The sequence below is a fragment of the Sardina pilchardus genome, chromosome 16, assembly GCF_963854185.1.
Source record: "Sardina pilchardus chromosome 16, fSarPil1.1, whole genome shotgun sequence".
Taxonomy (NCBI): Eukaryota; Metazoa; Chordata; class Actinopteri; order Clupeiformes; family Clupeidae; genus Sardina; species Sardina pilchardus.
Window position 1 is genome coordinate 14,368,306 of NC_085009.1, and position 16,817 is coordinate 14,385,122.

The following is a 16,817-nucleotide window of genomic DNA, read 5'->3' on the forward strand; positions in this document are numbered from 1 at the left end:
CCAAGAAATGTGAGGACAGCACAGCGCTATTACGCCAATACATCTCTCAAACAAGAACACGCAAATACAAATGACAAGTAATTAAATTCCTCTAAACAAGTTTGATGGACTTAGAGAGGGGTGTTGCAAAGTTACTTAAGTTTCTCTTTGGTGAACAATCCCTGCACAATACCTGGGAACGGTCCAGTTAAGTTCATAGACTGGGAAGGTATGGTGGACAGATGTGAGGAACGGGATAAACAGAGAAGCTGACACAGGCCCTTGCGAACATTCCACAATGTTGCGTCTTATTCAAGCATCAGCCATAACACAACAACAACAGGGCTTACAAGTAGGTAAACAATAACATACCATACATGGGGGAAACTATTTTGAAGAGTTGAAACAAATAATGAGACTTGCTCCCAGCTCAGTCAAAAGAGGCAAGGAAGCTTCATTATTGAGCTTCATGTTTCATGCAAGGATTTATCTTCCCCAAAAGAGGAATCTCTTGTTGAGTGTTTTTCTCTGCTCTCATTCCTAATGTCCTCTCTTTATTTCTCTCTATCTGTGCTACTGTGTTTTGTAGTCCTCAGTCCCACCACATAACCCAATGCAATGTACTGTATGTGGAAATCAAACTAACCTTAGAGAAAGGTCAAAGACAGTCTATTTAAAAAAAAAAAAGAAAAGAAAAAAGAGCCAACCTGACAGTCCCTTTGTGCACCTTAATTAAAATCCAGTTTATAGTTCATTGGTGCTGCCCCCGAGTCTTTACTTTTAGTTAATCTACACGGTCCCTTCTCTCGTCTGATGCACCAGATGTAATGCTGCAGAAGCGCGGTGGATCTACCCTTTTGTGAAATTATTAGTCAACCAAGGAGTAAGGATGCACAACTGTTACGACTCGGGCAGCAACATACTGTAAAGTGGAGGCCGACAACAGAGCTGCCAAACGTAGGAGTTTCATTTCAATAAATGAATAACTTAAATCTAAATCTATTGGGGAATAACATAAAAAGCAATGCCGAAATTAGCATTGTAAGCACCAGCTTCAAGAGTATGGTCAAGAGGCAACTGCTGTTTGCTGAACAAACATCTACGGCTTTTAGCCTCCTCACCTTCCCAAGTGTGGACAATCAGAGAAATTGTGCCCACATGTCACCCAGAGGTTGTTGCACTGCCACGGCAAGGGGTGCAGAGGTATCTCACATAACAACAATATGTTCTGTCTACACTCAGTCCAACATTTTCAGAACAAAGATAAATCCACAGTCAGCATAATTATATCTCTTGACAGGAAAATCCATGTCATTCCCAAACCAGAATACTTTGGATAGTTTGCTTTCACTTGGGTGCTGCATCATCTCCTCTTTATGGCACGTATTCAATTCAAATAAAATCTCATTTCCAGCTCTGTCCTGAGAATGTAAGCTACAAGATGATGGGAAAATGGTGGTGTCAAGAAGAATCTTTAACAATGAGATGCTCTGGAGTTTACCAAGTCTGACACTAAACCATTCAGCTAGACAGCTTTCCCTGACTCACTGACCACACTTCAGTCTCATGACTTTACAAGCTTAAACTTTCACATGAACCTCTCTGTGACCTTAAATTGCTGCTAAGATGCTCAGATATTCTAAGACTAGAATTTAAAGGGGGTTTTTTGTTGTTTGTTTTTTAGTATCAGAGTAGTGAAGTGGGACACACACTGAATAAGTTATCCTTGTGATTGAAATGTGGAGATTCCTATTCAGTGAAGCTCATGACTTGAAAATGAAAAGGCACATGAAACTGTCCATTGCTGAAGTCTTCAAAGACAGAAAATGCTCAGGATATTGTTAACCCTTGAGGTGCTCCTTCTGACAGACATTTGGATCCAAGTAGAAATCATGGGTGAATCTCTCAGTCCCTTTTGAAAATCCTCACTATCCCAGACCACCCCCTAACAGAAAAAAACATAGCAACTAAGACGGAACTTCCTTTGATACTGAAAGGGAAGTTGCGAGATCGAGGACGACATCTATGTGCTCAGCGTGATGAGTTGGAATTCGGAGGGATTGTTCATTGCACAAAGCACTCAGTAAGCAGTTTGCTTATAGCAAATATACACAATATGACTGCACAGGGAAATAAGCTCTCATAGTTCATAGCTCGGCTATAGCCTAACCTGTAGACATAAAAGCTGCTTGAGACATACAGATGTTCTTTCCACTGTCGTCAAGATGACAGATATACCTAGCCTACTCATCAACACTTCTGACTTGTCTAGGCAACAGCCCTTAATTTCATTATTAGTTAAGTGGCATTTAAACCCCATGGTACTAAATGAATAATTGTCAAGGCAGAATAAACAACAGTTGCCTAGCCTAAGTAGATTATGCTTATGTCCACTTTGCATGCGCGCAGTTGTGCACGCACACCAGACTCAAGCTGGGTGGTTTCCATGAGCGCAACAGCGTTAAGTCAACAACTCATCCTCCTCAATCGCTGTTATAGCCACATATGTTGACACTTCAGGTTTAATACTTTAAAAGTTACATAGAAATTGCAAACAGGGTAGCAATCACACTAATGTACAGTCACTGTAGTCTATAGCCTATCACCAATAATCATTCTCGCAACATAGCCTTGGTGATTGAGACTGACTACACCCACAAAAGGTAACCAAAAATCAAGTGAAATTCTTACTCTTTGGTGGTGGCTTGCACGCAAGAGCAGCGATGTGTTTTTGTAAACCCACAACTTTATTTTCCAGCGTCCCGGATCGATGACAAATGGAGACAAGTTCACCCTCGAGCTCCTCCAAGATGCTCACCGACTGTCGGGATAAATCCGAGAGCTGCCGTAGCACAGAGCACAGAGTAAACCCACACACATCCACCAAGTCCGTGAAAATTTTAATGTCACCCTTGCAGACATCCTTGGGAGATATTGTCCTCTTGCAAAATGGCATTTTCTTCTTGTTTATACAATCCCCCGCAGACCGATGTTTGTTCAGTGAAAAAAAATATGTTTTCAGCTAGATTAACTCCTGTGTTAGCCTACAGAACCATGCTCGGAGTTGGAGTACAGTGGTTTTTGCAATCAACTTTGTCCACTGTGCGGAGCTCTCCCGTAGCCTAGCCTACTACTGTAACCTACGTTACATTCTTCCTAAATCGAAACCTGCCCCGGTTACTGCGAGCCCAGGCTAAACAACTCAACACAAGACGTCATTCCCCGGGCTTTGCGACTGAGTGCCCCAACTGAATAGCCTACGCTGTGCACAGTATGTTTTCATATTAATCCCTCGCTCTGTACGCAAGAACCAACCATATTCTATCACAACTAAATCTTTTGTTATGTAATACCATCTATCATTTGCTTATTTCAGATATAATTCAAACGGTCCCACCTGTCGCAGCGGCACCGTCTTTTTAAAGACACATTTTCGTCCTCTTTGTGATAAACTGACTGTGACTCTGCATGCTTTAAAAAAAAAAAAAAAATACAATAATAATTAAAAAGTAACCTGTAGGCGGACAAGCAAACGCCTAGGTTTATCAGCTGTGTCTGGAAACCAACAAGAAAAAAAAATCCAACATTGAAATACACTGAAATTCAGCGAGTCTCCCCCACCCCCATTTCCCCAAGTCCGTTCCAGACAGCCCCTCCTTACAGAAACATCTGGCAGACTTCAGAACATAGCTAGCAATGCCTAGTTTGTGTCCAGTGTCCTACACGTTTGCATGGTTAACATAAATAGAAGTTGAATAAAGAGGAAAAGTGCAGTGAAGGAATTAAATATGTCATGGACAGAGAGTGGCCTGCCTTCCACGCAGCTAACTCTAATCGTATCAGGCATCATCTCCATGGCTCGTTGTGAATGTCTATCACATGGGAACTATTGATTGGAAACATCTGTTTGGAAGGGTGGGGGCCCAGTCTTTATCAACATGACTGTGACCATTGTTCCAAGATCCCACCCATTTCTAGAGAGAGAGAGCCAGTGCACATGCACAATATACTCTTGAGGGAATCCTCCCATCTACCAAATAAATACTCTTTTGAAAGTCGTTTTCCTCTGCAGATTTTCCCTCTAGTCTCTACTATTCTGTACTCTAGCCTCTGACAACTCAGATCCATAGTAACCCCACTTTCAGATCAAGTGAATCTATGCAAGATCATAAACATAACAAATCTAAGACTTGCCAATATCTCTATTACAAATAGAAATGGGAGGGGGGGGGGGGTTCATATTAAATGTAAAGACTGAAGAGCAGTTAAGAGAGGAATTCACACCTACACCTATATTGAGCCCAAGGACATTGGGGCTGAGAGAGTTGTGGGCCGGCCAGAGGCCCCTGCTGGGCGTGTTGTTTTGGGTTGAACTGCGCCGCGCTGCATCGTGCCGAGGTGCTCCCGGCCATCGGGCCAAAGGCGGCAGCAGGAACAGCCTGCAGCCCAGCAGGGCCCATATGGCCCTCTGGAAAGGAACTGAGCCACCCACACACACACACACACACACACTCTCACACACACACATACACATGCACACATTTATGTAAGATTTGCACAGCCATACAGTAAAACATGCAACATATGCACTGCTGTACAGTAACATATAAATATGACATCAGAGCAGAAACAGAAGCAGAATGCGCACGCACAGTACTGACCTGTGACACAAATGCCAACTAAACTGTGTTTATCAGGAGAATTTCAATATGCAGACTAAACAATGATGGAATATCATCTCACCTAATTGTGAACTCACCGGGAGACGAGACACCGACCATAAGATCAGAGGTGAAATCCACCATCCTCAGGTCATTTGAGTTCACATGCCACTCTTCCGCGCTCCAAACTCAGCGTGTTGATTGGGTGGGATTTTTTTTTGTTGTTGGGTTTTTTTTTAACATAATTTCTGAAATGTGTCAATTCACCATACTCTACCAAAATAAGCCTTTCACTCAGTTTTTCATTTCATAAAAATAACAAACATAACTCAAGACAACAGAACACTTGTGTGCCCTCCAAAGGAGGACACTGGTTGTGATATATGATTTTAGTAATGCGCTCTATGTAAAAGGTCTTAGTAACTGTGCAATATATTACATAAAATGCATTGCTTTCCAGCAAGCTGTTTATGTTGTACATTCTAGTTAAGAACATGGCAAAAGGTACACTGATATTTTCATGAATTGGTTCATGAATTGATTTGATTTGTTTTGGGGGGGAAGGAGAGCACTTGTGTGCTTAGGTCTTAGAAGTGGTTTTGTCACACTGCCATATGACGTATATGCCAACACTACAAGCTAAGGGCTTTGGCTCATCAGACAGACCCTGTTGACCTCCTATGCGCATTATTTGTTATAGCAATGTTAAATTCAATATATGAATGTAGATTTTCAATAAGCATTATCCTTGTTTTCCCCTGCAGATGTGGGGTGTGGTGCATTATTTAAGATGAGTATTTAAATGTTTGAAATGCACGTAGTGCTATTTCCAACACATGTTGTGCAACAAATTAAAAAGTTAGACACAAACTGTTGTCCCCATCTGGACAGAGAGGTGTTTAAAAAAAACACCAAATTGAGTTATTCTCAACACATATGGTGTCAATTTTTCAGCCAATAATGTTCCATCTAATTTACTTTCTGCTTATACACATTTTCTTGACTCATCCCTGAACTTAGAGCTCCTTCTCCAAGTGTCAGAGGACCAGAAACCTGTTCCAATATCAACCACTGGTGGGCAATATTTCCTTTAACTTTTAGTTTTGTTCGCTACAGACTTGCAACTCAATGTAAACAATTACTATGCCAGAATTGAGGATATCCAAAATACTTGCACAAGGGCAAGAGTGTACATGCCACCTCTTTAGTTATTGGATGTGGCATCATTAACATCAAGTGACTTTAGTTTCCACCAGAGCCATAGGAGAGAGTTGACACTTTGAGGTCGCCACCACACGATCAAAAGTTCCAAAAAACCTACGCTGAATGGCTGAATTGCAGGAGGATGGGATGCACTTCTGGATGCTGGAGGGTGTCATCAATTAACTTGTTGAATGCTGAATACTGTTATTAGTTCCAAAAGTCCCATAACACAGAAGTAGCCTGGAAAAAGCGCTGCCATTTTTTCCTATGGAGGTCTATGGGAGTGTCGCCACTCTTCTCTACCGCTCTGGTTTAAACCAAAGGATGGCCCAGCCTAAAACTGATCTTAAAGCAACATTTTGCACAAATTGGCCACTTTGGAGTACGAGCCATCAAAAAACTAGCTTTAGAGTCTTCAAATTCATTTTGATCATGTGATGGACTGCTAGACATGCGTCATTCTTGCCAGGGCACACAGGAAATGCCCTCTTCAATTGTGTTCCAGGCCACAAAAATAAACAACTCCTATCACAGCACAAGATTGCTTACTCAAACATCAAATAACATCAGTTAGCATTTTAGCAAGCTTCCAGCAGTGCCAATGATCTGCATTCCTTTTAAACTTTTAAGTTAGCTCGCTAGTTAATTGTTTTACAGTGTTGCTTTAAACCACACACTAACAAGATTAAGAACACCTGCCCTTTATGGAGACACCTATAATAGCCATTCAACAGACCACCACTTAAAACATGTGTTGTGTAAATACCAATTTCTTTTATTTGAAAGCTCAGAACTGCAAAGTCCTTAGCTGCTGCCCTGCTTGGCAGCCAGTCTCTTGTCTCTCTCCTCGGCAATGGTGAGGCGGATGCCCTTTCCACGGGGGATGGACACCCATGGCTTCATGCCCTGTTGGGGAGAGCAGGAAACGCTGAGGTTAATTCACCACAAAAACGCAACACACACACACGCCTGAAGTACACCAATGAATGAATTCACACAACAATTTAATGCAAAGATTGCTGAATTGTAAAATCAGTCTCAACCTTGAACATGTTGCACAATGCGTATTATGCAGGCAGTGAGAATGCCACTTATAAATATGATGCCAGACAATTGGGAGGCCATTCCAGACTACAACTTGACATGGGCAGGACACCAACCAATGCAACCACTGCCCCTCAACAAATGTTGACAACTTTTTATGGATATTATTCACCCGCTCCTTTTTTCCCAGTCCCGCCACTCACACTAATAGGTTCACATTTTGTAAGGACACTGCTAGCAAATAAGATAAAAAATAAAAAGGAAATAAACTTATGTCATCTAGATTTAGTTCTCTTCTCTGTGTGTGCAATAACTAAGCCTGAGACAATTAGCCAAGCTTGGCATAATTCACTAGAAGTGGGCTAGACCAGTTAGCTTATAGCTCCGCCCCTAGTTAGATTGACCACAAAGATGCTCACAACACCGCAACTTCACTACCAGTGAAAACAAAAATGAACAAAGTATGTAGCAGTCATGTCCTCCAAAGTGTTACACCTGCTTGAGAATGAATGCCAATTCAAATGCATGATTTGCTAAGATTGTAATAAGCATACAACACAAGCATTGGCCAAGATAACCCAACCAAGACATTTTAAGATTTTTCCTACACATGATTACCCTAACCAATGCAGTTAAACCATGATTCCATACATCCACCAAGCCTAACCCATCCTCAGTTTCAGACACGTTCACTCCATCAGATATTTTCACCCTCTTCTCACCTTGCCAATCACAAAGATGTTGGAGAGCCTGGTGGCAAAGCTTGTGCCACTGCTGTCCTTGACGTGAACGACATCGAAAGATCCAGGGTGCCTCTCCCTGTTGGTGATCACTCCAATACGCCCCAAGTTAGCACCACCGGTGACCATGCAAAGGTTACCTGTCAACACAGAGGAGAGTTGATCAGCAAGCTCTTTGCCTGTAAAGCCTGTTATGTATTGATCAATTTTCACCATTGTTAAAATGTCAAGACAGTAACTCACTGGTGTCAAACTTGATGAAGTCTGTGATTTTGCCTGTGGCCAGGTCAATGCGGACTGTGTCGTTGACCTTGATGCTGGGGTCAGGGTAGCGGATGGTGCGGGCATCATGGGTGACCAGGTGGGGGATGCCCTTGGTGCCAACGATGATTTTCTTCACTTTGCACAACTTGTACTACAGACGGGAACAAAGAAAATGAAGCACACAATTCAGAACATGTCTGCATACAGCAGTGCGCGTGTTCTTTGTATGTCGTCTCATGTTTTAACTAGCTTCGGCAATGTAAGAGTATCCCAATATTTTGGAATTCAATGTCTCACTGACTCATTTAGAATAGAATAGAATATATACTTTTTTGATCCCGTGAGGGAAATTCGTTTCTCTGCATTTAACCCAATTTAACCGAATTAGTGAACACACACAGCACACACACAGTGAGGTGAATCACACACTAACCCAGAGCAGTGAGCTGCCTGCCCAACCAGCGGCGCTCGGGGAGCAGTGAGGGGTTAGGTGCCTTGCTCAAGGGCACTTCAGCCGTGGTGGACTGGTCGGGGATCGAACCAGCAACCCGAAGCCCTAACCAGTACACCACGGCTGCCCATTTCCTACATTCCTACTAAACAATACTCAGTACTAACCAACTAGTACTACTCACTACATGAATCCATTAAGATTGATGCTAAGCAGAATGGGCAGAATCAATTCTAGAACTTACCTTGGCCTCCTCATTTGTGATGCGGTGGACGGTGAAACGTCCCTTCACATCGTAGATCAGACGGAAGTGTTCACCAGTCTTCTCGATGCTGATAACATCTGTTTTTTTTTTAAAAAACATACATGAAATTAATTACACATGCCCAAACCTCTCTCAATGCCATTAAATCCATCACAGAGCAGATGATCCAAAAACAAAAACGCAGCCCGCTGTTGGTATTCCAATTGTACGTATTAGAAGTGTTTCCTAATCTGTGAGGCAAGGAGTGGGCAAAGGGATTACGGACGGAATCCACAACTACAGAATCAATTTCATTCAGAAGTGCTCTTACAACCAAAGTGACCTATAACTAACCTGCTTCATGATTAGGTTACCAGGGCCTACCCATTTAGTTAACCGTTTCTTATGCAAGAAAGGTTAATTAACCTACGAATTCACCCATGAACACTGCATGGATTGGTAACCCAACATAATTATTTTTAACAAGGTTGATTGCAGCTTAAACTGAACACATTTTACATTTTGGCAGTTAGACACTATTGAACAGGAGCCATGCAACAACTGACAGGCACCATTTTATGACAAATGGAAGGTAAGGTGATCATTTAAATTTTCGCACCATGGTGACACAATATTTTTCACCGTCAAAGGCGGAATCCGCCATGAAAGATGGACTAGAGGCTATAGGGTCATCATACGACACAATACTTCTCTAGCTAGCAATACCCCTTTACATGGACTTTCCACTTTAACCCTACGGACCTGCATATACAGAAAATGTTTAGAAAACATTCTCCTTTGTAACAACTCCCAACACAGCATAATACACACTAAGGTCCTCACAGTGAGCCAAACTTTCATATTTACCTTCTCTTGACTGATCCACTGATGTTGAAGCTATTAGGCCGCTGACTTAATCTCAACTGGTGCTCCACTACCATCTGTTCCTTAAAATGTCTACCAAAGTACCATGTCAAAACCTGTTTCAAACTCATTTGAGGGGTATAGGCTGCAATCTGCTCACTCCCTTTGAAACATTGTGATGACCTTGTGCAGCTACCATCTTCTGAGCGAAGTAAAGCTACAAACTGAATGTGTCAACTCTGCACACCACACGATAGAAACACTACACAACTTCATAATAGGGATGCACAATATCATTACTCAAATAGTACTACTTGGGGCTCTAGAGGATGTATCCTGCACCTCTGTTCGAAAAGATCATATACCAAACTGCCATTTTACATTTACATTATGTTGCAATGATATCCACACTCATGACTTTATATTCTTAATGTACACATGTGTGATGGAATGAAAGGATATACGCAAGGCCTTGTTCTATAAGTCCATTACAATATGATTAGGTTCATTTTGGAAGAGGCGAACACCCTTTAAAGAGGTATAAATCCTTGTTGACATCAGCAGTCAGCCAAGATGAGTTTTTAACATCAACAGAACACCAATATTGTGCATCCCTTACTTTAGTTTCAAAACTGTGGCCCAACGCCACTTGCTTGCTGCCATCCAAACATTATGCGGGGAGTACTCACCCATGAAACCAGCAGGGTAGGTCACATCAGTGCGGACCTTGCCATCGATCTTGATGAACCTCTGCATGCAGATCTTCTTGACTTCATCTCCTGTCAGGGCGTACTTCAGACGGTTCCTCAGGAAGATGATGAGGGGCAGGCATTCCCTGAGCTTGTGAGGCCCAGTGGATGGACGAGGAGCCTGGGGAAAAGAGCATTTACTCCATTTATTCAATGGTTATACTGAACACTACCTGATTTTCGACCTTCCACAACTTTTGAAGACTCTCCACCATTCACATCAAAAATGTAAGTCACCAAAGGAACCTATAAGATGGTAGCAAATTCCCTCCCCTAAGCAGCTACAGGGAGCAAACCAATTTCAGGGTACTTACAAATACTCCAGTTAGCTTGTCAAGCATCCAATGCTTGGGCGCCGCAACGCGCTTCAAATGCTTCTTCGGTCCTCGGGCCTTTAATTATAACAGAGAAAACAGTTAAAACATACACATATACTCAACCAAGAAGTACCTAAACTGCCGACACAACACGGCGTCAGCTTTATGAGCATAGAAAGTCAGAGAGCTAGCTGTTAGCCGGCGGTATGCTACCAAAATCAGCTAAGCAATGTTACAGTTTCTGAACTGCTGGTCCAGGACTGCGGCCTGGTATTCCAGCTAACATTGCACAGACATATACGTCCTACAATAACAATTAAATTCATTCCAACGAACAGGGCATTTGACAAAATACATAAGGAACATTAAGCCAAAGCAAAACGTTGAAAAATAATGTCGCTTGCCAGTAAGTTAAATGAACTGACACACCGGTCATATTACTCGGTAGCCACATCAATGATCAGATGGCTAGCGTATGCAGCTAGCAGAAAAGTCCCCCTTTTTATCAAATATCTAACTCGCCATATAACTCGTTTTGCTTCAATATACATGGTTATCGGCAGAAAACATGCCAAGAAACAGAAATAGTTCGAGGAAATAAACTTTAGAACCACGGAATAGTTGATGATTTAGGATAAAATATCTGAGAATCTCGGAGGCTCAGCTACTCACCATGTTGGAGTATGCAGAAAAGGACTATCCACTTCCTGGCAAAGGAACATAAGGCCATCTACGGCGCACCCAGAGGGCCAAACTGCGCAACCGTCACAGTGTGTACATTTTCACCCCAGATTAGATCTTATTATTTGTGATTTAATTGTAATTCATTATTTAAATCAATAGTATTTCTGACAGAGTAATTATCGTATTGTAGCCTCACAATCACTGAAATCTGGTCAATGCATTCGAAAGATATTTTAAATGTGTCTACATTTCACATATAACCACTTTCTAAGCTAAACGCGTTTTTCATTTTTGTAAAAAAAAAAAAGAGAAAAATAATAAGTTTACTCAACTATTCTTCATGTTCATTCAAAACCTAAATGGGGTTTTACCTGGAAATCCCAAATTTTACCAGACTATCTAAAGTTGGAAGATTTCAAGACGGTCCCTCTGCAATGGCTTCACATGCATCTTCCAAAATGACCGCTAGATGGTGGCATAATGAAATGCATTATGCTGCAAATAGACCTCTGAAGTTCGCCTACAAAAAAGCTGCCATCTTTGAAATTCGGTATCTGGCGATTTTTCCTATGGGAAAATAACATGGGGATTTTGAATTATCGCACCTGTTAAACTCTCGCGGGGACGATAAAGTCTTAAATGCAGACGTTTTCCTGAACACACTTTTGTCCTCTGCCTTCTTGTGCATACTGTGATCTCCGGTGCGCGAAGGCGGCAGACTTTGATTTTTGCTACCCCAGAGCTAATTGGCTAACTAACTGAATGGCAAGTTGCATCGCAGGTTAGCTCTGGGGTAGCAAAAATCAAAGTCTGCCGCCTTCGCGCACCGGAGATCACAGTATCCTCTCGAAGGCAGAGGCCAAAAGTGTGTTCAGGAAAACACCTGAATTTCCGATTTTGTCATCCCCGCGAGAGTTTAACAGGTGTGATAATTCCAAATCCCCATGTTAATTTCCCATAGGAAAAATCGACAGATACCGTAACTCCTTATATGGGCAAAGATGGTAGCTTTTTTGTAGGCGAACTTCAGAGGTCTATGGTTGACTCTGGTGACGGTTTTTTTCTGGGAAGACAGCCTAACTAGTAGTATAGTCCAAACATACAAACAAACAAACCATGGCCCATGATGTATTTTAATGTGGAAAATAGGCGGGTGTAATACAAAATCACAAACATTATGTCAACTTAATTAAACAAAACAAAATAACCAGCAAATTTCCTCAAAGTTTTCAGCTAAGATGGTCCAGACTAATTTATTTTAAAAAATATATTCCTATATACAAACATTTGACTATGATCCAATTATAAAAATGTCTTTAGAAACTAAGCTAAATTGACAGATCCATGTGCCACTGTGTCCAACTGTTTCCCTGTACAAATTCACTTAGAAAGAAAGCAAAGAGACAAAGAGACAACACAAACACATAAAACTCTTCTCTCTTCTTATTTCTATCAACATATTTTTTCCCCCACAATGATACATGAAAAGAACATCTCAAAAACCAAAATGCTTTAGTTTGAGAGCAATTGTTGACTATTCAAACAAAGGACATGAGCATGAGAGAACAACCAAACTGAGCAACTTCCCAGTTACTTGTTGTTGTTTTCAATGATTCAGCATAGCGCCTCAGGGCATTATACCATAATCAGGGTATCCTCCCATTCATTAGCTGTAAGACCATCCATTTGGGTCATAAAGGCATTCTCAAAGTCAGCCATTCTGGTTGCGATGTTTGAGTTCAACAGCTATCGAATTACACCTCTCCCTTCTGTGCCCCTGAAGTAACGTTAATTGGAATTGTTTCTCCATGTTTTCCATGTACAGGACCAGGACTCCCGTAAAGTTAGACCAATGCACTTAAATTGACATTGGATTGAATGGATTGGATTAAAATAACGCATTACAAAATGCTGTAGGCCACTTTGACTGGCCCCGATGAAGGCTATTACACTGAAACATAAGGCATATTTTAACCGAATAGTCGGGTGAGATTAAAGGCTATTTAAACATATACCCCTTATGAGTGCCTCAGACTTTTGAACCATTTTCCAACTCCAAACTGAAGAGCATCAGAGGGACACTCTTACAATATACCCTAGCAGCACTTCTTGTGAATTGTCTGTGGCTGTATGTCACAGGCCAGTCTGTGGAATGAGTGTGTACATAGGCCTACAGATGACCCATCAAGCCAAATCAATTAACAGTGAATGATGATTTTACACTAGTTTCAAATAGGGCCCCAATTTAGATGATAATCATGAATATGCCCTCAAATAATTTGGATCAAGATCATTTGTAGATCTTATCTGCACCAAAACAGGAAACCGTGTGCAAATGTCTGTGCCCAAAATGTTTGTGCCTTTCTGATAACATTTTCAGATAGGATCTATCATACAGACAAATCTTAAATATGTCTGTTCCCTCAACATCTGCTGAGAGGAGATACGGGGGTAGATGATGGCAGAATTGTCTCTGTGTGTACACAGGTCAGCATCCAGCAGGTATATCCGAGATCAAATCAAACTCATTCTGGCCGAGCCAAAGTTCTGGTAATTCCTTGGCCTGGTCTAAGCCCAGCTCCACCGCCAAGGACATCAACACCTCTTCATCCACAGGGTCTAAGTCAATGATCCCAGGACTCTGGGTCTGAGGTCTGTATGACTCTGGGACTGAGGTCTGTGTGACGCCCAACGGCCGCATCCCATAGCCTCTCGACGACATGTTGGCTGAGCCCGTCGTGGCAGCGAGACTCTGATAATGGCTGTTGAGTTTCTGGAGCTGCATGCTGGCGAGAAGGTGTGGGCCAGACTGCAGGCGGAAGGGCTGAGGTTTCCCCATGCCTGGGGTTCCGCTGTGCAGAGGTGAGGCGGGAAACTGTGAGCCGGTCTTTCCAGGGCCGGGGTAGTGAAGGATGGTCAGTGAGTCAGAGTCTTTCATGGCGTAGTCGTCGGGGAGCAGGAAGCTCATCACCGGAGGGCACCTTTGGAAGAAAACAGGTACAGAATGGAGAATGCTGATGATGTCATCAACCTGACATCAAAGGCTCCGTCTTAAAATACATCCAGTCTCTGGAAGATAACAATAACAACAACCACAACAACAGCAATATCTACACAATCCCACTATCTTACCCTAATTAAATTATTCTGTGCCTGTGGTGGCAGGTGATTTGATGATACCTTTGGGCCAAGAAATCATAGGTTTGAAAAGCTCGGAACATAGTATCAAACTCTGTTTCAGTTAAGGAGGGTAATCACTAATGATTATGGCAAACTCTGAACGCCCCCATAACACCATCCACAACCACACACACGCACAAAGCCTATTTTTAGTGAAAATGGAATTTCTGGAATTGTTGGCGCTGGAATGGTCATGGAAAATACATTCGGCTGAAACAGCAGTGATACATATTTGCAGTGTCCCACACTACTGTGCCTTGCTTGTCCCTTAAGTGCATATCTAGACTATAAAAACATGCAGGCATTTTATAAAACTATAATGCAACCATAAACTCAGCTCAACCAGAAATGTTAATGACATAATAAGCACCACATTACCACATTGTATATGGACACCATGGACTGCATTACGCACTCACGTGAATCAGATCTTTGCGACTTTGACAGTTGAACATGAGTGCCATATCATCTCATGGACATTTCCTATTTTAAATGTAACAACTGACTTTTGTTGTCCAGCGTGTCAACCAATCCCATTCCCCCATAATTCAATATTTGTATAACTTCTACTAATGATAATCAGCCTTAAGTCTTCCACATAACATAAGGTTAACTGCACAGGTAACCAACAAACAATTATTAACTATTATAAGTTAGAATACAAGATAAAGGTTAACTGCAAACTCACCTGTAGAATATATAGCCCAATATATCGTTAAATCCAAAAAAGAAGGAAAGAGATCGGCTTATTATCCAGAATGAACACAACAGTACCCGTAAACGTTTATCACAGTAGGCTATTATAAGCGAGGAATCCTGCATGCGTTAAAAAAAAGAAAATCGTGCCAAACGAGATCAAGAAAGTGAGATGGTAGAACTGAGGGAAAACAGCCAAACTAAATCAATAGTTTTTCTTCAAGGATTCATTTAGTCTATTTAGTCCAAACTCTCACTCAGTGTAGTATGAGCAACACGAAGTGAACCGGGTTTAGAGCGCCACCCATGCGCTGGCCGTTCGGTTTCTTGACACCGTATTTTTTTTTTTTAAAGAAAAAACATTGAGACATATTGAGGTAGCCTATTGGGAAAAACACCTCCAAACATCCCATGTCATGTTGACAATTTCATTACTTTAAGCTATACTAATGCATAGCCTAACAATATATTAATTTGAAACATAGGCTACCCTAATAATGTCTACCGTCTAAATTATTTTTATAGGCCTATTAATCCCATTTGCAGTAGGCTACCTTGCAAAAAAAAAAAACCAACAACAACATACAACCACTGAAAGACATCATATGCACGCTTATAGCCCTACTTAGCCAGAGGCGTTCCCAAATTCTCACTATTTTCGTTGCGAACGTGCTCATTAACTCAACTAGCCTACAGCTGTTTTCAAAGATGTCTACAAAATGTAAGAATAAATTAAAACAATTGTCCTGGTGTACAATGTAACCCCTATACACTGGCCACCCTCCAAGAGGGCAGTTTTATAAAGCTCTTTAGATTGTGCACCTGCAGCACCTTGACTCTAGCCACCATTTTTTCGGGGTGATGTGACGTCTGGGTTGTGATCCTTATCACCATCACTGTGCTTCTGTAGGTGAGGCCCTTGCCTTGAGAGATGGATATCTGGGTGGTGGTGCGGTGTGATGCAACTTACACTTACTTTTTATAATCTCAGTGGTGGTCAATTGGGCATCAAAAGACCTGCAACACAAGACAATGTCCCAAAGAAAAAAAAGGGCCTCAACATGTGTGGTAAAAGTAATAGGCCTTATGCCAGAGTTACAACCATTAGATACAGTATATCCGACAACAAACTTAACCAGGTTGGTTCACAATCAAAATGAACAGCATGCCCTTATGTTGAATACATTCACAAGACACTGTAACCAACAATGCAGGTGAGGGCTGCTATTTATGCCTTTGAGGGCAATACAATACATAATGTGAATGGATAGCATGTTCATTTATGTCATTTGGAATCACTTAGCTCAGAAGATGAGTACATGAATTAAGGTACATGAATTAAGAGTTAAGTAAAACACACACATCAAATACATTTGGAACAGCCTATTTAAAGGTGATGAGGTCCTTGACTGTAGTACTGTTAAAATAGGTTTTTCTTGCACAGTCCTGGCCCTAAAATGAGAAACAAAGCAATGTGTCTCCTCCGATCAAGCCAATTGGCAGTTCCATCCAAACCACAACATTACCTGCATTGTATTTCCCTTAATAAATACTATTATTATGAGATAAAGTGAGTGAGGTTGTTACATTATTACAAAGGCACGCATCATTATTTCTCCTGTGTAGCTTTCCAGGAGGCCCATACCAGATCTTGAACACAGGGTTCAGGTTTTTACTTTTTTTTATCCACAAAAGGAAGTGTTGGCTACTCTGATACCTAAGGCTGCCCAAGCTACTGATG

At 41.6% G+C, this 16,817-nt stretch overlaps 3 protein-coding genes across 3 annotated transcripts in view; all 3 read right to left on the reverse strand.

The window, feature by feature from the left end:
* Positions 1–3,058, reverse strand: part of nhsl2 (NHS-like 2) — a 59,823-nt gene extending 56,765 nt beyond the window's left edge. The window contains exon 1 of the mRNA XM_062516231.1: positions 2,671–3,058. Within this exon, the coding sequence (XP_062372215.1) occupies positions 2,671–2,935 (265 nt within the window). The 5' untranslated portion in view covers positions 2,936–3,058. The remainder of the gene's footprint in view (positions 1–2,670) is intronic.
* Positions 3,059–6,597: 3,539 nt separating this feature from the next.
* On the reverse strand, positions 6,598–11,249 carry rps4x (ribosomal protein S4 X-linked). Its single transcript, XM_062516239.1, has 7 exons — positions 11,189–11,249; positions 10,514–10,591; positions 10,140–10,320; positions 8,587–8,684; positions 7,871–8,042; positions 7,610–7,767; positions 6,598–6,749 (listed from the first exon to the last, which is right to left on the reverse strand). The coding sequence occupies exons 1-7, from the start codon at positions 11,189–11,191 to the stop codon at positions 6,648–6,650; spliced, it is 792 nt and encodes a 263-aa protein (XP_062372223.1). The 5' UTR covers positions 11,192–11,249; the 3' UTR covers positions 6,598–6,647.
* Positions 11,250–12,319: 1,070 nt separating this feature from the next.
* Positions 12,320–14,183, reverse strand: cited1 (Cbp/p300-interacting transactivator, with Glu/Asp-rich carboxy-terminal domain, 1). The gene has a single exon (XM_062516248.1). It carries the CDS (start codon positions 14,166–14,168, stop codon positions 13,689–13,691), a length of 480 nt encoding a protein of 159 aa, XP_062372232.1. The 5' UTR covers positions 14,169–14,183; the 3' UTR covers positions 12,320–13,688.
* Positions 14,184–16,817: the final 2,634 nt, after the last annotated feature.